This window comes from Clytia hemisphaerica, unplaced genomic scaffold (genome assembly GCF_902728285.1).
Source record: "Clytia hemisphaerica strain Z4C2 unplaced genomic scaffold, Clytia hemisphaerica genome assembly, whole genome shotgun sequence".
Taxonomy (NCBI): domain Eukaryota; kingdom Metazoa; phylum Cnidaria; class Hydrozoa; order Leptothecata; family Clytiidae; genus Clytia; species Clytia hemisphaerica.
In genome coordinates this window covers 449,363-474,876 of record NW_027104101.1, presented here as the reverse complement: position 1 = coordinate 474,876, position 25,514 = coordinate 449,363, and the positions used below count along the sequence as shown (strand labels likewise).

Genomic DNA, 25,514 nt, shown 5'->3' with positions numbered 1-25,514 from the left:
AACACTTTTATAAACCCTTACTTTCATAGCTAACTTTCTGCCTCCTCCAGTTTCACAAAATCACGCAACACAGCTTGGTCTACCATTTCTATTTTTGAAAAATGTTGCGTCATACCAAAACAAACCCCGATTGTTTTTTATCGGAAATTTCACGCTGATTCCGATTTTTTAATCGGTTTTACCGTACCTCTGACGGTTGGGGCGTAATCCGACCAAATATAAAGGTCACCTTAAAAACGTATCAGATACGTCTTTCGGGGCGGAAAGGTTAAGGTGGGTAAATACGCTGAAAAATTGCTGACTCAACAAAAAATATCGATAGTTTTCAATATTTAAAGTAAAATATCTCGAGATCTAGACATCAACCATACCATTTTTGGATAAAGATGTTAACCGTATGTTTTTTTTTTCAATAACGCTGTACTTCAAATAAAAAAGCGCTGAACTAATTCTTATTCATTCCTAAAGCTTTGATGAGAAGGAAGTTCGTTTACAAGCCATGTAAAGCTCAACATACAATTCTGGTGACAGCAGCAGTACAGCATACTTGCTACAAACAATTCGCAAACACTTCAAATCATCAGCGACCTTCTAGTGAAATTTTAGTTTCATAGACGAGTGGGTCAACGGCTAAATTGCTACCGGTTAGAAAATTTCGGAAAATTTATTCCTAGATTTATTCCACGTCAAAGCACCGTGGTTCTTCAGCAGAGCTTAATCTAGATAGTAGACAAGCTTCTACGTTTCTTCTTTATATTCAGTGATCTGTTTCTTCATTTCTCCGTTAATTTGTGTTTTCTCTTGACCATTTACATTGTTAAGTTCATCGTGATAAACTATTGGGATTTTTTCTGAAGATTCTAAAGCTTGTTGCGGATTCAAATGTCGATATATGGAATTGGTTTGATATAAATTGTCAATAAACGAAGGATTTTCACCAGTGCTCATCACAGTATTATAAGTAGAATCATTTTTATCAATCAAGTTGGCCATGAAAGATTCACGTTGCGTTTGCATGGAAGTTAACATATCTTTGGCAGGATTTCGAGAGCTGCCGTTGTTTTTCTTCTTTTGCACTCGCTGTAGCTTATATTCTGAAATAAATAGTAAGACATAAGTGTAACCTAAAAGACGTCCCTGTCTAAGTCAAGGCGGGGGGGGGGGTCAAATAAAAGACGTTAAAACGGACTTTTTATGTGAAATTGGGCTCTTTCCAGAAAATGTATGTACATAGGAGGGGGTGTAGGATATAGTGTCCTGGGGGTAATGAAAAATCTACAAAGTTTTCCTTGGGGTAAACTTGCTCTGTTTAGGGGTAATTTTGCTCTGTTTAAGGGCAATTTTGAATGTCCAGGGGGCTAACTGATGCTTGTCCGGGCGGGGGAGGCGTTTTTGACCTGCTGTCCTGAAGGTAAATTTCCGAAAATAATATTATATCCTCCACCCCAATATTCAATTATCTTTTTTGTGGAAAAGCCCATCAGACTTTAATAAAAGAATTGAATAAAGAACAAAATTAACAATTTTCCTAGTCTTTATCGAGTTAGATTATCGAGTTATCCTCATTGAACTTTTGGTATTCAGTTTTTATAAAATAACGTTAAGTGATGGTGTACTATTATGAGACCTGAATAACAGACGGCTACTACAAAAGCAAACGGCCAGGTAATGTGGTAATAGGAACTAATTTTCACTACGAACGTTACTATCGTGGATAAAACCTCTGTACAACTACACTTTTCTCAAAAATTTCCCAATAGTGCCAAAAACAGTCTTTTTCATACTTAAAAAATTCCCCCAAATGAGCCGCAAGTGCTTAAAAAATATCAACAGGCTTGCTAGGAGTCCTTGATCGTGTTCACACTACTACTTCCTTAATAAAAATGTAGTTAGGAGAATCTTTTGTTGACTACAATACAGAACGTGCATTTAACAAAGAGTCGAACGCGTAGTATTGTAATTTTTAATCGATCTTCCTTAATTAAGAGTCGTAGGCTCTATTGTCTTAAGGGTAGGGTAGAGGCTTCCCTTAAAATAAAAGATTTTATTAAGGAAGCATAAACAAAGAATGTGTGTAGTGAACAAAAAGTTTTACGATTTCAAAAACGAATGAACTGAGGAAAAAATTAGAAATAGTGCAAACGGTGTTGTTGATGTCTAAGATGAATGCAGTTAATGAGTAAAACCATTAGAAAAAATATGTTTGCGGATTTCAAGTGATGTATGGATACCAATATCAACCAATCACAGGTGAAATCGAAACTCTCAATAAAAAATCGACCAATGAGAAGCCTTAAGCAAGATCAATTACCGTGTTATAATAGATCTCGTGAACCTACAAAGAACTGTAATAAACCAGTGTATTCATCCATCATAAATCTCTTTGTTTGTTGGTAATGGATTTAATTAAGTAAGGTTTGCAGTGTGAACACGACCCTTGTAACTTTTGGACTCCCAAGGGACTTCAAATGAACGTTAAAACAATGTCGTGTGCCTGCTGGCGATTTTCATTAATTTTTGCGTGGTCGAATTTGAGGATTATTTTATGATCGTGATAAGGGCAAAAATTTTGCGTGATGACGTGATGTTAAGGTCTAATCAGTTTAGTATCAAAACTCATCTTCTTAAGCGAGTTAAGGTAACTCCCGAACCATATTTTGCGTGACGGACACCGCTTCCTATTGCTCCGGGGGGAGGGGGGTACTTATGCAAAAAGGGTGCCGGGTATGTGCGAGTCATAAGGGTCCCTTTTTCATATCCTCTATTTTCTATCCGAAAGTTCCTCCAATTTGAGAGGTAAAAAACCATTTAAAAGCAAATTTAGTCTCTGAAAGGGTTCCAAAATTGCGAAAATCAGAAATCGACTCCCTCAAAGGGTCATAAATTCTTGAAATTGGGACTAAAATTTAAACATTTTGGCTGAAATTCTAGGGAAATACATATTGCTATTATCCCTCGGGCTATTGCACTATATCTTTCGTTTATAGCCAAACGAAGCGTATTAGCAAGATGATTTCAGTAAGTGCTTGATCAAAAAGTTAAATTAAGCCAGTTTAAAAATAACTGATTTTGACGTTACAGGGTTCCCAAAGCTTTCAAAATTTCAAATTTAAGGAGAATTGAGGAGAACTAAGGAGGATTTTTCACTTTTTCGAGGAGATTTCTGTAAAAATTTGAGGAGTTTTTCTTGACAGTAAACTTGTCAAGTTAAAATGAGGCTTTTTGTTGTTAAAAAAGCAACACTGTGAGAGAAAGAGGGAGTTTTTTGTTGTAAAAATGAGCTTTTTACAAACTAAACAACGGAAAGGTTTACCAAAGTCTCCTTCTTGGGGGGTGGGGGCTAGGTAATTGTCCTTAGACATATTTTATATACAGCATGAACCAATAGCGGCAATAATCTATTTTCGAAATAACGCCCTTAATTTTCCGAAGTCGCAGCCCCCCCCAGAGTTTCTAAACTTTTACTAGAGTAGGTATTTTATGAAGAGGAGAATATGTAGTGGATAAGAGTTGATATCGTCGTGGCCGTGGCCCCTGTCCCTGCTAGAACGCCACTGATTTTGAGTTATTGAAAAACAATGAGGAAATGGAAACATGATATTAGAGTAAAGAGATGTGCGAGCGAAGCGAGCAGAAGATTTTGCATGTTATTCTTGAAAATCAATTTTCGAAACATCTTTTAAAGGCCAGCGATACTACTTTGAATGTTTTTTTATTTTTGGTCAAATTTAATTGAGGAGATTTGAAGAAAATATTGGAGAAATTCGAGAAAAAGTAGGAGATTTGAGGAGAATTGAGGAGATTTGAGGAGCTGTGGGAGCCCTGCGTTTATGAAATACGTCGCGTGTAACAACACGTCAAACCGTCAAAGTCCAAAAGACGATAAACGACGTCATATTAAAAACAACTTCAATTCTATTACTGCAATCAGCACTAAATTTTGACAGGAAACGTTGATTATTGATTCTGAATATGGTTGCAATTAAACCCCAATTAAAACATATGGCGGTGATGAGATGAAAAAAACCATCATAATATCTCACCAAGCGTTGAAGAATAGTTATCATTGATTACAGTTTGTACAGGTTTTTTTCTTTCCTTTGATTCCTCATCTTTACCAAAGTTATCATCAAATCCACAAACGCCTCTTCCAGCATTCACGTTATTTCCCCAAGGATCATCTGGATTCATTTCTTCAAGGCTTTCTCTCCCCAGAAATACATCCAGAAACTTTGAAGTTGATGAAGTTTTTACCAAAACCTTTACGCTTTGGTGGTTGTTGTTGTTTTGATTTTCGAATTTTACTTTCACTTTCACTTTTGAAGAAATATTCAAGTGTGGCGATAAAACTAAAATTGTTAAATACCATATTTTTCTGCAGTCAATATTTACGGGATGATTTTTAACTCCGCTCGTAAGTATATTTCAAAATGGGGCAATAGTTGCGACGAATTAATTTGCACTTGTGATTTCTGCTCAACAGAGACAAAGATAGGCATCGGTTAAACTTTGAAATTTTCAGTACACAAATGGCTTTATTCAAAAGTGACAAACAACTATTTCAACTCATTCAGATAATATTGATGCTTAATGTTATTTCCTGTGATGATTGTGGCCCATTAGGATACAACGCGATAAACCTGCTCAGGTAATTAAACTTACTACTTACTTACTTTTGATACTTTTGATGGGTTCTTTGAGTCTCTCAATCATCCAATTTGGAAATCCGATGATTCACCATTTCTCTCACACTGTTTGAATCCGCTCTCCTGTAGGGATAATAATTCGGGAGCAGTGGTTCGTCCGGCAGTGTGGAAAGAAAAAGGTCAAGTTGTCTTTTGAATTTAATTTTTGTGCAGTTTGTGATATTACGAATGTAGAATGGGAGAGAATTGAAAAGCTTAGGTCTTTCTTCAGATAGTGAGCCTCTCCAAATGTTTTTGTGTTTAGAATTTACTTCTTTAAGGTGGCATTTTCGTCCGAGTCTCTGGTTTTCGTAGCAGGTGATACCCCCTTTGCAAAGTGGTTGAAATTTGGAGAATATTTCTCTAAGATATACCAAGTATAGATGATTTGATATCTTTCTCTACGTCTTTCCAGACTGTATAGTTTTAGAGTTTTAAGTTTTTCCCAATAGTTCAGTTTTTGTAAAGAGAATATTCCATTTAGGAATGATTTTTGAAGCTGTTCTAGTCGTTGCATTTGGTGTCTCTTGGATGGTGACCATAGCTGTGAACAGTAATCAATGTGAGGGATTGCCAATGTCTTCCATAGGGTCAGCATTACAGTAGGGTCCCTTGTTTTGAAAGTTCGATATATCCATGAACTGATACCTTTGACCTTGTCGATTACATTTTCTATATGATTGTCATATGTCATACCCACATCTAAAGTGATCCCAAGGTCTTTGACTGTAGTCTTGGTCTCTATCACCTTTTGGGTATCAGAGAAGTATTTGGAGAGTTCTTTAAGTTCTTCATTTCTACCATAATTGAGATGTTCAAATTTAAGTCCATTCAATTTCATGTTATTCAATCCAGTCCACTCATAGACTGCGTTCATGTCATCTTGGAGCTGAATGATATTAGCATGGTTTTTGATTTCTTTCATTAGACGTGTATCATCAGCAAATGATGATAAGAAAGAGTGTAATATCTTTTTGTCAATGTCTTGTATCATTATCAGAAACAGTAGTGGTCCAAGCACAGATCCTTGGGGAACACCAGAGATGACTTCTGACCTTTCTGATAGTGTGTAGTCAACAGAGACTTGTTGCGTTCTACCTGTTAGAAAGGATTTGATCCAAGCAAGCAGTTTGCCTTTGATGCCATTGGTTTTAATTTTGTTCAGAAGAATGGTATGGTCGACTCTGTCGAAAGCCTTGCTAAAGTCAAGGTAGATCACGTCCACATTATTGCCGTTTTCTATATGGTGGATAAGTCGTTCTGTGTGAGAGAGAAGTTGGCTCAGGCAGGATCTACCAGATCTGAAACCATGTTTGGTTGCAATTAAAAAGATTGTTGTCTTCAAGATGTTTTTGTATCTTACTTCTGACAATTTTTTCGAAAATTTTTGAGACATTCGAAGTTAAAGCGACTGGTCTATAGTTTTCTGGTAAACCTTGATTGCCTTTTTTGAAGATTGGTGTGATGTAGCTTGATTTCAGTAGATGGGGAGTTTGACTTTGACTTTTATCTAGAATATTTCTCCAGATAAGACAAAGAGGAGTTGCAAGTTGTTGCAAGTTGTTGTCTGGCTTTTTTGAGCAGGATGGCAGGGAAACCATCAGGTCCAGGGGCAGAGTTTGAAGATAGGGTGTTGATTTCGTTGATAAAATCAGCTTCTGTGAGGTCTATATCACATAGTTGAGAAGTGTTGTTGTCATTTTCATTCAGGTCGTATCTCTCCAATGGTTGAGTAAAGACAGAACTGTATTGGTTCTGAAGTATGTTAGCCATACGTTTACTGTCATTTGTAAGTTCATTTGTTGACGGATCTATTAAGGGTCCAACCTTGGGTTTATGCTTTGAAAACTTCTTTGCATAGGCATAGAAATATTTAGGATTAGATTAATTTTTGAAATTTTTGAAGTAGCATCAAGTTCTTGCTTTTGTCTTTCATTTATGTGTGACTGTTGAAGCTTGAGTTCAATATCGATAAGTTTCTGTGCGGTTTTGTTCGTTCGATGCTTTTTTTTTAATTTTGATCTATTACGCATTAAAACACGTCTGTCTCTTGGGATTATTTTATAAGAATGTTTTGGTTTTCGAGCTGGTACTTTGTTTGCTGAAATAACTGATATACACTTATCAATAAAAGTTTCGTATTGTTTCTCTGGGTCTGAGGTTGAGTGCAAAGTCTTACGCCAGTCAATACATTGAAAATCTTTGTTTATGGCTTCCCAATTTATGTTTTAGTATTTTTTCTTGCTTCTTTGACCTTTGAGCTTTGTTTTCCTTTCTGTGGGCAGAACTTGTTGGGTGTAGAACTCATTTTAAACAAATACCCAAGCAGTCATGTGGACCTAGTATCATTTACAGACTGAGCTTGATTCCATTTACCTGATGACAGATGTTGAGTTTTCCTGTGGACAGTTCTGGCTGGCACATCCTTGCAATCACAGTACATGCAACGGGTTTCACATACCCAGTAAATGTGATAGGATGTGTGGGGCAAAACTATGCTAATTTGACGTTCAAATTAAATATGGAAGAAAAAAATTAGGGCAGGGGAGCCGGTTCTCCAAACTCGACTTGCCACAGAAAACGTCAAATGGATGTTTAGGGGGTAGGGGTATAAATTGTTGATGTTCTTTCCTGGAAAAGAAATTTTCACCAGGAAAATCAATTTTAGAGAGTTTCATTCCACCAAATGTTACTTCGCCATGTTTGTTTTTTATCGCTTCGGTTGTTTTGAAAACCATAACAAACAGCCCAATGTTTATGCCTTGGGTTCTCTTTGTTTAACGGCTCGTGCAGCCTATAAGTTTTTACAGAAGGCCATTTTTTTCTGTCGCTTTTTATATTATAGAGATAAAAAATTCCGGGATTATTGGTGAAAAAGTTTAGAAAATATCTCTGTTATTTTCTAAATTAAAACTATGTGGGCCGTAGCAAAAATAAAGGTGTCTGACTAAACAACAATGGAATATTTATAGCGAGCGATGGGAGAAGGGTTCAATATTTTGAGATCAAGTTGATTGCCACGGCCGACGTTATTTGAAGAGGGGGTAGGGGTTCGAAATCAAAACGTCCATATTTGATGTTTTTCGTGGCAAGTCTGAGTTTGGAAGGCTCCCCTTACCCCTTGGAAAAGAATTTCACTATCCAATTTTCTGAAAAATACAATTTCATCCATTTACCTAATGCAATACAGGGTATTGGTGACTTTCATCTTCTACCCATTGCATTTGGAACCGAATGCAATTGCGAATAATCCCATTGGAGTCTCTATAACTTGAAGATGTAGTACTTTTAGGGTACTAACTGCTATGAGGGGTGGTGTGCTTTAAATTTCAAATCAATCAAATGGTACTTTTTGGGTACTAACTCTAAAAATAGCTGGTCTCATCCAAATCAATTTAAGCATTTTTCAATGTAGGAAGCTTAAAATTTGTCTTACTGTCCAGACTTAACAAATTAGCTCGAATCTTAATTGTGATGTAAAAGATTGCTTGTTTTGAAATTGTGTGCAGCTACTAAATTACGTCATTATGATTTACGTTATGTTATGCTCCTCAGCTAGCTTTTTGTTTTTATCAAGTTACGCAGCATTGCAATGTCTTCTTAACCCTCTTGCACCCAGTCGTTTGTCAAACAATGCAAAAGTGATGTTTTTCATTTCTGGGGCTTTAGATCTAATAATATGTTGGGAAGACTTTATATATGTTAGGCATAATAGCTTTGCACCATATATGCTTGGCTCTGCATTTATTATAAATCAAATAGAGAAAAATTACCAACGTTAGTATAATGTCAACCCCAGGGCTACCTAGGGTACTAACATGTTTCAAATATATATATTACCTTGACTGTCGGTTACTCAAGACCACTAAATAGGGCAGAATAGGGGGTGGTGTCAACCTGCCAATAGTCAAATGCACTTAGTACTTTTGGGTACTATAAAACTGCTAAAGGGTGGTGGGTGTACTCAGGTGTACTCTCAAATTTTCAATTTTGCAGTTAGTCATCATGATGTCTGGTACCAACTGCATGACCCCCCCTGATTATAAACATAAAAAAATTCAAAAGAGTATCAGTAAAAGTCCCTTTGTTTGAGGAATGTTATTTTATTTGATGTATTTTCATTTTTTCAAAACCTTTTTCTAATCTTGTTGTACTTGTTTTTACTACATCAGCATCATCAGACCTTTCAATCAAAACAAAACTTTTAACTAAAGGGACCATAAAACTTTTTGAGTTAAGGAGACATTCAGAGGTTCAAGTTAAAGAGAATCCACCGTATCTCGAAACTTTCTGTTGGTTTTTTCAAGCAAGAAAGGTTATCATAATTATTGATTGTTTGCAGAATTACTTAATTTGGAGGAAATATATTCTAAATGTTCTCATCATCGTCAAAGGTTTTCATCGTCATCATAATGATTGATTGACACTGATAGGGTTTACCGCATATTGATGTGCTCTCTCCACCAACTGTAAAAATTGTATCCTTCTCCTCAGATAAACATTGACATTGTTGCTTATTCTTCAAGAAGATTACTTTTTTGGACATATCCAGTTGAAAAGCTTGACACTTTAAAGTGCACTCAATGCTTTACCTGGCTAAAAATGGATTAAGCTGTGTCTCTTCCCTCCTAGAGATAGTGTTTCGGAGATTTGCTTTTCTTCAGCTTTAAACCAATTCCCAGAGATGATCTTGGCCAGTCGTATAAACCTTAACAGCTGCATTATGAAACTCTTAATTATCAGGTTTGGCTGCCAAACTTTTACATTTGAAATCTATATGTTTGATTTTGAATTGTTAAAAAAGTGAAAATCAATTTCTTAAAATATTCAATAAAAACTTTACATTACGGCAATATATTTTAAGTATTTAAAATCTTCAACATAATCAAAACTTCATTTCCTTCACTGAATGTTGAATTCAAATTTCGTATATTTGACGACCATCGATACATCCTCTAACTTTAGAAAAATGTTTTTGTGTGTGACATCTTCCTTTTTTTTAAATCTTATGATCAACATGACACTGGCATGATTTTTGGACCTACCTGGACCTACCCTAAGGTAGTCCTTTAAATTAACCCTTGTCCGTCCGTCCGTCCGTTCGTCTGTTGCCAGCTTTTCTCGGGATCGGCTCATTAGTTTTTTCTAATTTTTTGCACAATGATGCAAAATGGCAATGCCCAAAATGTGACGGAGCCCGATTTTCGAAAAAAAATTATTTCCGGCCGAAAATGCCGGAAATATGCCGGAAAAACCGGTTTTTTGGCATTTTCTCAAGATTTCATCATTAGTTTTTTCTGAAATTTTGCACAAAGATGCGTATTAGCAATGCTCAAAACTTGGCCGAGTCCGATTTTTGAGAAAAAATTTTTTCCGGTCGAAAATGCCGGAAATATGCCGGAAATCGCCATTTTTGCAGATTTTCATCGGACTTTTTCCTTATATTTCGTTGTTTTTTCACTCAAAAACATTATTGATAGCAATGCCCACCATGAAGCATGGTTCAATCGTCAATAGAACTGAGTTTTGAAGCCGGAACTTTCTAAAAATCGCCGGTGCAGCCCATTTTCGCCGGAAAAACGGTATTTCTTGATTTTCTCGAGCTGTACTTTATATTTTTTTATGAAATTTTGCACACTGATGCAAAATGATAATACCTAAAATGTGACGGAGCCTGATTTTGGAAAAAAAAAATTTCCGGCCGAAAATGCCGGAAATATGCCGGAAAAACATTTTTTTTGGCATTTTCTCGAGATTTTATCATTAGTTATTTCAGATTTTTTGCTCAAAGATGCGTATTAACAATGCCCAAAACTTGGCCGAGTCCGATTTTAGAGAAAAAAATTTTTCCGGCCGAAAATACCGGAAATATGCCGGAAAAACTGTTTATTTGGCATTTTCTTGAGATTTTATCATTAGTTTTTTCTGATTTTTTGCTCAAAGATGCCTATTAACAATGCCCAAAACATGGCCGAGTCCGATTTTTGAGAAAAAAATTTTTCCGGCCGAAAATACCGGAAATATGCCGGAAAAACTGTTTATTTGGCATTTTCTTGAGATTTTATCATTAGTTTTTTCTGATTTTTTTTTTTGCTCAAAGATGCCTAATAACAATGCCCAAAACATGGCCGAGTCCGATTTTTGAGAAAAAGATTTTTCCGGCTGAAAATGCCGGAAATATGCCGGAAATCGCCGTTTTTGCAGATTTGAATTGGGCTTTTTCCATACATTTCTTTGTTTTTTCACTTAAAATAATTATTGATAACAATGCCACTATCAAGCATGATTCAATTGTCAATAAAACTTTTGCAATTTTGCAACCAGAACTTTCTATTTCTTTTTTCCCTAAACCCCTCCCCCCATCAACAATCAATGATGACATTTAATGCATTTTCGCTAAGCGCTATATTTTCTTAATGATTGCTTTTCTCCTTATTGCTATCTAAGTTTCATCATCAGGTAGGTCCATTCAGCATGTTGCTTGTTTAGATTAATATTTCTTGATTTAAAGGTTTTATTTTTACATAAGTGTTCCCGTTTCATATCAGACATTTTATATTGTTCTGATATAAACAAAATATTGTTTTCTTTTCTTCTTTCTGACAAATTTTGCTCCACGTCCGTGTCAATCCAATGTGAAAAAGCTTATAAATTAAAATTGATGAGTAAGCAAACGATATCACTCTTATTTAAAACCAAAACCTTTATGAAAAATTTCAACAAACAAATAGTGTATTTATTTACTTTACAAGATTTTCGTTCCCCTTCAAGAAGAATTATAGTTAATTATAGTTTTTATCCATTATTCAATTTTTAGGCCGAACTATTGGTTTTTTGATTTACCATTCGATCACTGTCCCTCGCTTCCTGAAGACCATCGTTACGGTAACGAAAGCTATATCGACCCGGAGAAGAAATGTCGCATTTATTTCAATTTGTGTCAAGACCAAAAATACCAGTGTAGTGGTGCCATATGTGCTCGATATAACTTTGATTTGGTGTCACTAATGGGCGCTTACGAAGCAGAGATACATCCATTCCATGAAGGTATCACCTTTTAAAAAGTACCAAATTTCCATGTTTTCATTATGCTTTCAAAATGATAGAAAATCTACCAGGCGAAACACGGTGTTAACGTTTGAAATTAATTTAGCATTTGATATTCAATAGACCTTTTCATAAATTACGTCACGAACATCACTTACCTCGTTTTGAAATTATTTCCAAGGTTGTTAACTCCCAGCGGATTTTATCAAAATAATTTTCTATTTATAAAAAAATCATTTAATGTCATAAGGGACTATCACCATGGTAATTGTTTGAATACGAGGCAAGTGATGTTCGTGACGTAATTTATGAAAAGGTCAATATGACTGTGGAAACAATGTTGTGTGCCTTTTCGTCAGTGTCGAAATTTCAATGTAAGAAAAGTTTGCGAGTTTCAATTTTTTTTCAAATCTGATCCTGTTGAAATAAATTATCTTAGAAAAGAATTTCCCGAGTATATAGCGAAAGTATTACGATAGCCTTTCTATGTATGTGGAATATTTTTGGGGCGCAAATTATGGCGTGGGCGTTTGGCTGCGGGCGTACTACGGCCAATATTCTAAATGTGGACTCACACAAAGATAAAAAAACAGCGTTTTTCTTAATAATTAAAACTAGCCGCTACCCGGCATCGCACGCCGGTTTAGCTGTTGCTTAACGCATTTTAAAGTCCTTTGGATGTTGGGAAGGTGGTTCAAAACACGATGAAATCAAAATTAAAGGGAAGAGTTCTCTTCAAAGTTTGGCTCTATCCCTCCCGGGTGATGTATCTTTTAACTATATTTAGAAAAAAAATTTTAAATTGTGGCAAAAATGATCAGAAAGGGCGTCATTCAAACTATACCATACCGGCGACTTGCGACGTCCGAGACGGCTCTGCAATTAGATTTTTTTCTCGCTTCGCTCGCTTTACATTTCATTTGCCATAGTTCTTGATGATTAGGAAAACTTTGATGTCAAGATAAGAGGAGTGAAATTATAGACATGCATGACACGAGATTCGTCAAAAAAAGTCAGCCCGGTGGGGGTACTTAGGCAAGAGAAGGATACGGGTATGTGCCGCCCTTAAGGGTGCATTTAAAAAAAATGGCAGTCCCTGTAGTCCCTGTAGGTTGGAAAAATCAGAAAATCAAACTTCAGTCCCACTAAGAGTCGGTGAAAATAGGAAAAAATTTCAACTCCTCCCCCCCCCCTAGAAAGATAGAAATTTGGTCAAATTAGTAATAATAATAATAATATCTTTGTTTAATGTTGGGGTACCGTAATTACAAATCAAGTAAATTTATAACTAATAAAATCCAACAATATCAAAATAATAAGTAAAAACGACGAGATCCTTAGGGCCAATTACCTACAGATGTTACATGAACATTTAGAGCCTTTCCAACGTTTTATCTCTGTTTTAAATTTGGCTAGAGTTTGAATGTCATGTAATTTCAACTTCTTAGGTAATTGGTTCCACAATAAAGATGCTCTAAAGGATAAACCGTAAATACCGAAGGTATAGCGAGTAGCTTCAGGGAGAGTTAAGAGTTTTGTGGATCTTAGTTTGTATACCACTGTTTTTATTTGAAAAATTTCTGCCATGAAGCTTGGACTCAAACCTTTGATTGATTTGAAAATTTCCACCATCAAATATTGTAAATTTTGGATGTGGATTTTTACAGTATTTGTACGGTTTAATAAAACTCCATAGTCTAAAGAAAAGTTTGAATGTACCACACGTAAAGCCCGTTTATGCACTCTGTTTATTTCATCGTTGGATGCTCTTGAGGAAAACATCCAAATGAGGGGGCAATATTTAAGATGACAAAGGATGTATGAGTTACAGAGTGTGAGGGCTTTTTCGGGATTCAAATATTTCCTTATCCTTTGAAGAGCTGTAGTATTCCTACTTACAGTAGAACATATTTTGTCTACATGTTGGTTAAAATTCAGTTTCTCATCAAAAATAATTCCTAGTAGCAAAACTGAATTTTTTGCTTTTATAGTAACATTCTTATACTTGATTGAAATATTAGAGTTATCAATATTTTTTCCTAATAGCATCATTTGGAATTTTCCTGGGTTTGCAACAAGATAGTTGGATTCGAACCAAGATATTAAAATAGTTAAATCGTTTTGCAATTTTTTCAAGACGATATTTTCAGTGGTTCCACAACTATCGATAGTGTTGTCATCAGCAAAATTGCAAATGTCGCATTGCTCTACAAATTTAATTATATCATTAATAAAAATATTGAATAGTAAAGGACCTAAGATTGAACCCTGTGGTACTCCTGAAAGTATCTCGAGCCATTCGCTGAAAATTGATCCAATTTTAACCCTTTTGCTTTCGTTTTTTTAGGTAATTATAGATAAGAAGCAAAGCTGGACCCCCCCGATTCCATAGGCTTGTAACTTTGCAATAAGTAACTCATGGTTCAGACAATCATAAGCTTTTGACAGATCCATAAGGACAGTGCCTACAATCTCATTTTTATCTAAACATGCTTGCCATCTTTTGAGAAGGCGTAACATAGCATGTTGTGTGCTGTGACCTCTCCGAAATCCACAGAGAAGTTTTGCTAAATTTAGGTTCGATAAATGTGTTAAGTTGATTGAAAAGCACACGTTCAAAAACTTTTGAGATTGCTGGCAGTATGCTTATGGGTCTGTAATTCACTTTATCCATCTCGTCTTCTTTCTTAAAGACGGGACTGATGTCAGCAAATTTTTAGTTCGTTTGGAAAAACGTTGCTTTGGATTGATGAATTAATAAAATTTGTTATAAAATCTAAATAAATATCGACTGATAATTTTAAGATATTAATCGGTAAATCACCACTGACAGATTTTCTTGGATTTAGCGAGAGGATGATTTTACGAACCCTATTATTATCTACACATCGAAATTGAAATATATCTTGGAGATTATCATTACAAGTCTCTGCTTTAATCTTAATGATACTGGGATGATCTGAAAAGTGATTAAGGGCTTCGAGAACTGGCTCAGAGAATTTATCAAAATTCTTTCCAGTATGTTTAATGGGCAGAGTTCTTGTAATGTCTCTAAAGTATTTATTAAATATGTTAACAATCTTTTGATCGTCAGAAACAATGTCATTTTTCTCAGCTAGGACAATTTTGCCTTGGTAACAGCCTTTGTTGGTAAAATAAGGCTTGCACATATTCCAGAGGGATTTTTCTTTGGTAGTATCTATACTCTCAAAATAAGATTTTTTTTGTTTTTTTATTTAATTTTACTACCAAATTCCTCTTTATGTTTATAGGCTAGGCTTGGATATCCTCAGGAAGTTTTGTTTTTCTTGAAATATTTTTTAAGCGAGAGCGCTTCATGATTTGCTTCCTAAGTTCCTTTGTCATGTGAGATTTGTCATTGCCTCTGATAGTCTTTTTCTTTAATGGGGCATATTTATCCAAAATATTAGTAAATATTAGCTCAAATTGACTATAATCTATCGGTTGGAATATTCTTAGGGTATGAGAAAGTTCTAAATTAAAATCAAAGCCTTTAAATTTAGAAAAATCTCGATATTGAATGGTTTGTGGAGGTAGACTTTCGTAGCCTTCTCTAAATATAGTTATTGGCATTAGATGAAAATCACTTAAATCAGTCTCAACAGCATGGGAATGTTGAAGGCTAGACTTGCAGTTTGTTAAAATAAGGTCAATACAAGTTCCCTCTGGTTTTTTGAAGCAAGTTTTTTGTTGGATCAAATTTGATAAGTTATATCTATCCATGAATTGTTTTAAGTCAGTTTGAGACGGTTCAGTGTTGAAATCACCTAATACCAATAAACGATCAAATCTTCCTAAGAATTCATTCATGAGGTCCGACAGTTTTTCAATGAATTGCTTAATCTTAATTTTTGGATTTTTGTATATGGCTAGAATGAGCCAACTGTTTTTCTTAAGCCGTAATTCAAATATAATAATCTGTATGCCTTTGCTACTGTATATCTTCAGTTTTCGAGATGCAAGACCCTCTCTTATATACACCAACATACCCTCTGATTTTTTATTTACATCAACTCGGTAAGGAAGCTTAAAATTGGGTTTTTTCAAGGAGGCGTTGGTTGAGGCAGCATCTAATTTTGTTTCTGCAATAACTAAGATATCAAGAAGATGGCCAGTAAGGGCAAACAGGTTAGGGAGCGTCTCCAAATATTGTTTCATTTTTAAACGAAAATGAAACGAATGCTTCGTTTATGTTTCGTTTAGCTTTCGTTTTGACTTCGTTTCGACTTCGTTTCAGATAATGATGTCTGATTAACTTTAATTACTTAAAAAAACAAGATAATTGAACTGAAAAAAAGAGAATATTTTGAAACGAATAGTGAAACGAAATAATTTTTTTCTCTGAATTTCATATAATTTCCATGTCATCCAAAGCTTTTTAGAACTTTTAGCAATAGTCTGATTTTGTTACTGCAACAATAGATAGTTCTTACTTCCTCAAAATGCGTAATATTTTTTCGATGTTTAAAGGGATTCAGTTTCTGAAGTTTCTTGCTTTCAAGCTTAACAAGTTTTCTAATATCTTTTGGCCTCGATTTAAGAATTCTTTTAAACCTGGTTCTGATAAAAAAAAAATTATGATAGAAGGCTGCGAAAGGAGGATCAAGAAGATCATACTTTCCGACATAACAACCCGAAAACACTTTGCAAATTACTTCAATATAATTCATACGGGAATACCGTAGTTAATTACCACCTGAGTTGGTAATTAATTACAAATTGAGTCGGTAACACCGTCAAGACCTGTTAAAATTGTTTCATTAATTATATCCCTGTTAAGATAGCCCCGAACAATAAGAAAAACATATTTCAGAAAAGTCTACATCATAAAATACGAAAGCAGACTTTAATTTGGATTGATCTTCGACCAAATCTTTCTGTTGAAAATAAAGTATATGCTTTTGTGAAATTAAACATGAACTCTTTGTCCTATCCGTTTCACAAAATTTTAATTGAGAAATTTCTCTAAACGAAATGAAACGAAAAAGAAAAAAGTTAGAGATAATATTAGATAATTATCTCTAAATTAGAGCTAATTATGCATTTCGTTTGAGCTTCGTTTGAACTTCGTTTGAGCTTCGTTTTAATTCGTTTCATGAAACAATTTGAAACGAAAAAATTGAAACAATATTTGGAGACGCTCCCTTATCAGATTTGTTACGAAAAGAATTTATGTTTAGATATCCAATAGTCGGGTTTTTTGACTTCTTTCTTAGAGAAATTAATTTGTCTAAGTTTGTGTCTTTCGTGCGTCATTCCAAGTCCCTAATATATTTGATAAAATTTTGGGCAAGGCGAGAATTCCCATGATTGTTAAGATGAAGTTTACCTCTTGAAAGCTGGTTTTCTGTAATGTTACCGTTGTCTATAAGATCAAATTTCATATTTTCACACATTTTCTTCAAACCTGTATTCAAATTTGTAACTTTATCAGGACCATCTGGAGTATCAGTACGAACAACACAGTTTGGAATTACCAATTTCGTTCTTGGTGAGATCTTCTTCGCAATGCGATTTATAGCTTCCAAGTTTTTCGTTGTTTCACCATCACTCGTAAGGTCATTTTGTTCCACCATGGATGATCATGACATCAGCCTTTTTCCTTCTCAAAATAGGCTTTATGTGATCGATCAAATCCTCCGTGTTGGCACCGGGGTGTGGTCTGATCTTTACATCATGTTGAAGTTTTCTAAATCCAACTTCTTTCTGGCCGTTCAGCATAGAGTCTCCAATAATATACACCTTTTTCCTTTCTCTCAAATTCTCTTCTGTATTCTCTCTTCTTTCATCTGGTTTCTCGTTTTTGCGTTTTTTAGAAAGGGCTTTCTCTTTTTTATCTTTTCTGTCATTTGTATTGTCTTTTTTATTACTTTCCTCTGTAACAGTGTTCTGACTTTCTGATTTTTTATTACCATTAGTGTTTCCCTCATTACGAGATAACAGCATTTCGATTAGTTTATTTTTTGAGATCAACTCTTCTCTAAGAAAATCTATTTCTTTTGCCATGTGATGGATCAGGTCTTTGTGATCATAACTTTCTAAAGAAAAGGACTCCCTTCCAAAAGATGATTTTTTAAGTGGTGCAATACTTTCCATAACAAATTCATGAATGTCCTTTTTGATAGTTGATGCAATTTCGTCAACGATGCTTTCTTTAAAGTTCTCCTTGGCTTCTTTAGATTTGATATACTCAGCCATATCATCAATATATGCTTCAGCATCCCTCAGTGAGTTGTCATGATTCTCCATTTTGTAAAAGTTCAAATTCAAGTTTGTAAAAGTTCAATTTCTTACGCCCACTTCGTACGAAGTCAAAACGCGTCATGTAAGAAGCGCATACAAATTTCGAGAGAAAATTCATCTACTGCTGGTATGTCCCAATAAGGAAATTAAACTTCACTTTAAGCGAGATAACGTTCATGACACGTTTGATGTCGTTAAAATTCCCCTTGTTTCTTCTTCTCTTTAGTCCCGCTAAGGATCCGAAGGCCGAAAGTCAGACAGCTAGGACACGCAGATAGAATAACGTGATAGCGAACTTTTATGTTGCTTTTTATAAAACCTTCGTCATAACCTTTCGAATTCAACAATGAATGACTTAGATTTACAGCAAAATAATTATCGACATAGATGTCCCTTTTTACGAAGAAAGAGCTCTTGTTTTTACTGCCTTTCGAATGTATTTTTAATGTTGCTGTTTAGTTGTTCTAACAAACTTGTCTTGTGATGAATCCCATGTTTTATTTTATATTTGTTCTTTTCTATAACAAATTTTGTTTGAAAGATTTTTCTTTTGTTTTGAAAAGAATTCGAATGTCTCAAATTAAAGAAGGTCGTTAATTACATTCGAAAACATAAAACAAAAGAAAAGAGAGGAAAAAAAAAACAAAAACATAATAGGCGGCCTCGGGCATGTCAGGGCAGAAATTATAATCTATCAATCAAAACAAACTTATCGAACAACTCAAAGTCATCTTTTAAAAGAACAAAAACATTGCTTGCGAAAACGAAAGTGGTGACATACAGACACACAAAGCACCGCTATTAATATATAGACTAGCCAGTACCCGGCGTCGTACACCGGTTAAGCTGTAGCTGAACGCACTAAAAGTCCTTTGGATGTTGAAGCTGACGATCAAATGAATAAAAAGATATCTTCAAAGTTTGACTCAAATCTTTTTTGGACCTACCCCGGTGGAGGTCCTATAAATTAACCTGTGTTTGTTCGTCCGTTCGTTCGTTCGTCCGTTCGTCTGTTCGTCTGTTACCAACTTTTCTCAGGATTGAATCATAGGAATCTTTTGATTTTTGGTACAAAGGTGCAAAATGGTGGTGGCCAAAATGTGACGGAGCCCGATTTTCGAAAAAAAATTTCTTTGGGCAAATTTGGGCCAAAAAACGGCTAAAAAACGGGTTTTTTGGACTTTGTGAAAAATTGGATCATTACTTTTTTCAGATTTTTTGCATGGAAGTAGGGTACCATCATAGGTAAAAGATGGCTCAAGCAGATTTTGGCAAAAAAAATTTTTTTTTCTATAAGAATCACTTTTAATAAGCATACATCAATGTTCTTAGTCAAATTACTCAATTTTTTTACGAGATAGATGTTTTTATTGCTCATGAGGGCTTACTTTTGAAGAATATGTGTGTTTAGACATGCAATTTGGTTGCTTGGCGTGTTTTTATAGAAAAATTGGTCAAATTTGATATTTTTTTATTAGCACATTATCAATTACTTAGGTATTAGCTTTTCTCGAGATTGGCTTTTTCATTCTTTATGATTTTTTGCACAAAGATGCATAATTATAAACCTTCGAATGTGACGGAGCCCGATTTTCGAAAAAAAATGTTTTTGGGCAAATTTAGGCCAAAAAACGGCTAAAAAAGAGTTTTTTGGACTTGGTGAAATATTGGATCATTGTTTTTTTCAGATTTTTTGCATGAAAGTAGGTAACAGATTGCTCAAGCAGCTCAAGAATTTTTTAGCTCAAAAAACGTATGTTTATCTATATGAATCACTATTAATAAGGATACATCAATGTTCTTAGCCAAATTACTCAATTTTTTGATTGACGAGATAGATGTTTTTTTTTGCTCACGAAGTCTTGAATATGAAAGAATATTTCAAGGGCATGAAATTTTGGTTTCTAAACGTTTTTTTTAATAAGAAACAAACGACTAATTTTAATAGATCGTCACTATTTGTGTTCTGAATGATTGTTTAACGGTCATGCCCACGTAGATATCAATTATATATGTGTTAAATGCATAACCAGGTAGGTCCATAAAAGTATCACTTGTCTCGCTTCGCTCGCGTTTATAAATACGCTGTCCAGTTTTCGACAATTTGAGAAAATGTCACGGTAAAGAGGAGTGAAATGTAGAAATGACAATTCTTCAGGAAAAAGCGAGAAAACCACAAAGAATAGTGCAACTTTGTTTTTATCAGATTTAAAAAGACAAATAAGTCAATTCTAAATTGCTTTCTTTAAACCCTTGTCATAACTTTTCGAATTTAAACATGTAAAATGACGTACACAGTTCGACAGTTTTTAACAATATCAACCACTTGAATGTTTTTATTAGAAGAAAGAGGTGGACTAATTTCTTCTCTTGCTTTTTATCGCCCTTTGAATGCTGTTATTGTTTGACAAACTTTTTAATTTTTATGTTTTGATTTACATTTGAAATGTTCTTTTCTATAAAAGAAACTTGTTTTGTTTTGAAAAGAATTCGAATGTCATTAATAAATACGATCGTTAAATACATTCGAAAACATTTCAAACAAAAGAAAAGAGAAAAACAGGATCAGGCAAAGCTGGGCAGAAATTAAAATTACTAAATGTAGATGGGCCTCAAATTTCAAAACAAAGGCTGAATAAAGTCTAAACCAGGCTCTATCCAATCTGTCAATCAAAACAAACTTATCGAGAACAAAACATTGCTTGCGAATTCGAAAGTGACACACAGACAGAAAATAGACATACAGACTACGGCTATTAATATATAGATACGCTAGTGCAAGAAGTGTAACCAAGCCCTTGTAAACATTCATCGTGAGTAGAACTTTTTAATAATGGCTGCTTGGTTGCACATGCTTGCTGCTGCTTTATAAATTTTTATTATGTTTTCTGGCCTTTTTGTAGAGTATTTATAGAGGTTGATTTAACTTTTATTTTAATGACCAGCCAGGTCATTCATTTGAGGGCTATGCATATTAGCCTCCACTGATGCAATTTACCTGATCTCACGGTATTTCCTAGAAATCGTGTCAATTGAAATTCAGCAATCATTTTCGTATAATCGAACTGTCGAACTATCCAACGAAATCAAACGATATAGCTGTTTGATTATCGAACCTGATTTGGTAAGAAAATGTTTTGATTAGTTTGATTATATAATTTGGACAGTTTTTTATCCGATGAGTTTGGTAAGTAAAAGCTCCCAATGGGCCCGCTCTTTAAGCTTTAGCGTGAGCGTCTTCTAATAAGCCGTCGGAATGTAAAAAGAATGGGCAACAAGGTAATAAATCAAACTACAGTAATTAAAAACTCCAGTGGTACCGTTGTTTTGTATAAGATTCCTATCTCCGCACTAAGATTTTTGTTACTTTTCTGGAATACTTCCAGAAAAGTAAAAAAAATATAAAAAATTTGCTTTGTCCAGGGGTAAACTTACTCTGTTTGGGGGTAATCATCCTCTGTTTTAGGGTAATTTTGATTGTCCATGGGGGTCAACGGATGCTTGTCTGAGGGTTAGGCCGGGGGTCAAAAGTCACAATGTCCAAGGAGTAAATTTCCACCCCCCATATTCTATTTTTTTCTGGAAAAGCCCAATGATTTTGATATTGGTGCGCCATCATTCATATCAGAAAGCGAAGATTGTATACAACAGATTTTTCTGACTAGATATAAACTTTGCGCAAGTAAAAGAAGTCTTATCACAAGTGACTTGGCATCAAAGAATGAAAAGTTCATTTTTTCTTCTTCATTTTCAAAAAATTTTAAAATTATTTTTCACAAGTATTTTGCACTTCTTGTATTCTGAATTGAAAGATTTTTTACGCTTATAAAAAGGAATTCTTTAGTCGCATTTTTTTAGGAATCTTTTTTATTGAGATTTTTCATAAGAAAACAGGATATTTACGACCTGTGTGTACAATACAATGTGTATATTTTGTGTAACGCTTCCTTTAAAATCCATAATGCTGCAGGTTTCATGCGTTTTCGTCGTTGATGTTCAAATGTTATGTGAAATTTTCGACTTTAAAAGTCGTCTTGTTTTGATTTATCTTTAATCTGACTTTTAACCTGTTCTAACTGAACTGAACATTTCAATACTGGAAATTTTTGTTCTTCTTTGCTAACCATTATTGCATATTTTATTCTTAACAGTAACAAATTTTTAATTTCACTTTTCTTTCCTATCCAATTAGGGAAACAACAATTTTCAGCCATATACACGGGTGAGAAAATCATGTGTGGAGCTTTACAACATCCAATGAACGTACAAACAAGATTCAATTTCATCTGCAATAAAACGGCTTTCTGGAACCAAACGAACGCTTTGTATCATGGCGGGAGTATAGTTCCTCCTGGCAGATTGATCAATGCTACTTTCAATAATATAACTTGCCAGGTTTGTCACTTATCTCTTTCGAATCAAAGAAAACTTATAAAGGCTGTTTTAAACATAGGCAAATTTCATTGACGAGTCTTTTGTAATTCTTCGAAAAACTAAAGATTTCCCATAATGAATTTGTCAGGATTTTTAAAACATATTTGCTTTATATGTAAAAGATCCTTCAAAGCTTCCAAAGTTTTTTATTATAGAAACCTACCACTCTATTAACCAACACACTATTTCTTTCCTTTTTACTACCAATTCACTTTGATTTGCTGTCTATACATCAGAGATTCTGAGGGGCTATTCTGAGAAAGAATGAATGAAGATTTCGGCAGGGCTAACTTTGGATATAGAATATTTAGTTTTCCATCCATTCATTTTTAACAGTTTACGGTGAATTTCAACTCAGCAGAAGCATGTCCGTATATTCCACAAAACGATTCACCTACAAAACCACTTAGTTATGGATCACTTATTCTCATACTGTAAGTATATGTTTTTCATCCATTGATTCTTTTTCTTGTCCTTCCCAAAAGCATGCTGGCCATCAAACATCCTTTCCTGGAGTCTCTATGACTCAAACACTCGGCGTACTAGGTTTGTGAGGTGATGGATCAAAAAGTGAAACCGACTCTTAGAGAGAAAAAAGATGACGTTTTTGGGACCCTTAACGAGACTTTTCCCCGAAATTTGTGTGGATTCTCACTCAAATTTGGTCTAAATTTTTGAAAATTCTGACTCTTTGAGGGGGGGAAATTTCCTAAGTACTTCCCCCGGGCTCAAACAAGCATATAATTGTTTTAAATTAGATACTGCATCTGATCCCTGATATAAATTATGAAAACTATTTTGAATTGTGTCCAACCTCAATTCAGGTGGTTTTCAATACTCTCTCTTTATGTATGGTTGACATCACCTCAGTTAAGTCGAACCCATCCCCTTTGTGGCCATTCTATGTAGATACTCATGCTGAAAAATCGGACCATGTCTAAATAAAGTTTATCATCTTTTAGGCCATTTCACGGTCGATAGGAATCCTGGGTAATCAGGACTACAATAAGAAAATACCAACTAATAATGGTCGCTAAGTGCTGTTGGTCCAAAAATGTGGAAGCTTTTTGGTCTAACCAACTGAAAGCCGTTATAGGGGACGCGATCAGTTCCGAATACCCATCATTAATTTCAACTGTAAAATTGTTTGTACTGCCCCTATATAATAATTAATAATAAAAAAACGGATTTTGATTATAGATTCTTCCCTGGGTTATTATTGTATTTTATCCTTGGTTGTTTGTTCAATCGAATGCGAGGGAACGAAGGGAAAGATATGATCCCTCATCGAGCCTTCTGGACCGATCTACCTGAGCTCGTTATGGTAAGTCCATCGTTGTTTTTTTTCAATTGATCTTTTTCCAATCTCCTCCCCGTGTATCCCAGGCTTTATTTACGTTACTGATTGAACGAGGTTGATTTTTTCCTCCCGTTGTAGTATTTCCAATTGTTTTTCACTCTGATTTTTCAATTCGTAGATAACAAAAAGCATTTCTCCTTTTTAAACCTGGAACATTATTCTGGTTGGTAAAAAAAAGGGTTTTGACCGTTTCTTTTCTGACGGTAAGATGTAAATACGGACTCTAAAGGTCAAGTTTCAGGTTTTAAAGTGTAGAAAAGGTTATAGGTAAGTCATGCCACCCCTCTGAAATCTCCCCAGTTGACGGACTCTACTCTAGTGTGGCAAGTAAGTTTGCGACCGCAGTCGGAGGCGACCCAACGGCTTCTCTTTCGATAGCTATCTACAATAAGATAGGGGAGGGAGGGCACCACTCTTCTCCCTGGATTGCTCCACTTACCCTTGATCCTTCTCTTAATTGCTTAGCATCAAGCAGAGTGGTTTCAAGTACCATTTTGCGAATTTTTGACCCGACTGGGGGTTGAAACCACAACCTTGCGCACAGTAGCTGGATGCTCTACCACTGCATTACGGTCGCTTCTTTAGGGGGCGTTATTTCACTTGCAGAATTAGGAAAGGTATTTTGCTTCCTGATGGTCTTCTTTTGACCAATCTTTAATGTTCTTCATCTCATTTCACAGGATGGATTTTTATTTACCATGGCAACAGTGACGTGTAAACACGAAGATCGTTACGCTAAAGATTATGACCCGGTTCAATAGATGATCAATAACAATTAATAAATGATGAAGGTCAGACATTTTAGAATAAGACAATAGTATGAACTCGAACAATTTTAACAGCGCAAATAATTAGAATAATGAAATTTTTTCGACGTAGTAAATTATACGAATTCAGTTTATAGTATGGTAAATTAACGCATCTATCGCTCCTGATTCTTCGTATACATTATCTGTAAATTGAATACAAAACAATAATCGAAATAGACATGCATTGGAGAATATTGTGATTATAATGTGATTATAAACTTGATCTGATTGTTGTCAACGTCTGTGAGATTAAAGGTTTGAAAGTGATTAGGAATGACCAAACTCAATAATGTGTTGTTAACAATGATCGTATGTCTTGGTGATTGTTTCATTTCAAATGCGCACGCGTAAATGGGAATCACTCAGCCAATTCGATTGACTTCAAAATATGCCAATTTTGCCCTGTTTGCCAATTATTTTGCATTCGATTGACAGAAATTTGGCAAAGTTGGCAAAATTTGAGTGCCATAAATGCCAAATAAAAAAGATGTGGTGAATCTGGCATTCTTGGCATTTTTGGAACTTACCTCTATACGTCTCCATACAAAACACTGTTCCCACGAGACCTGTGTTCTTTTCGCTCCAATTTTGCCACTTTTGCCAAAGATTTTGAAAAATAGAAGACCTTCCAATGCTAAAGCAAAACAATGCGATCGGCAATTTTGATTGGTTAAAAAATCGTTCGCTTTACAAACGCCGACAGAAAACTGCTGACTAAGCATCACAAAACGGAAATCATAATGGTGGCGTAGCGATGTACAAATTTGCCATGAAGCTGTGATCTTTTGACATTGAAATTGTGAATTTGGCAAAGTTGGTAAGTATGGCAAATTTGGAAGTCAATCGAAAGGGCTGACTATTAAAAGATGTTTATTTATCCTGAATGCGTGGCCGTGTTTTGTTATTGGATATAAG

At 34.9% G+C, this 25,514-nt stretch overlaps 2 protein-coding genes across 2 annotated transcripts; one reads left to right on the top strand and one right to left on the bottom strand.

The window, feature by feature from the left end:
- Positions 1–280: 280 nt before the first annotated feature.
- LOC136813029 (uncharacterized) lies at positions 281–4,308 on the bottom strand. The gene is made up of 2 exons (XM_067069539.1): positions 4,044–4,308; positions 281–1,094 (listed from the first exon to the last, which is right to left on the bottom strand). The coding sequence occupies exons 1-2, from the start codon at positions 4,189–4,191 to the stop codon at positions 739–741; spliced, it is 504 nt and encodes a 167-aa protein (XP_066925640.1). The 5' UTR covers positions 4,192–4,308; the 3' UTR covers positions 281–738.
- Positions 4,309–4,443: 135 nt separating this feature from the next.
- LOC136813025 (uncharacterized) lies at positions 4,444–24,962 on the top strand. Its single transcript, XM_067069534.1, has 6 exons — positions 4,444–4,648; positions 11,503–11,732; positions 22,189–22,391; positions 22,767–22,864; positions 23,631–23,754; positions 24,471–24,962. The coding sequence occupies exons 1-6, from the start codon at positions 4,530–4,532 to the stop codon at positions 24,549–24,551; spliced, it is 855 nt and encodes a 284-aa protein (XP_066925635.1). The 5' UTR covers positions 4,444–4,529; the 3' UTR covers positions 24,552–24,962.
- Positions 24,963–25,514: the final 552 nt, after the last annotated feature.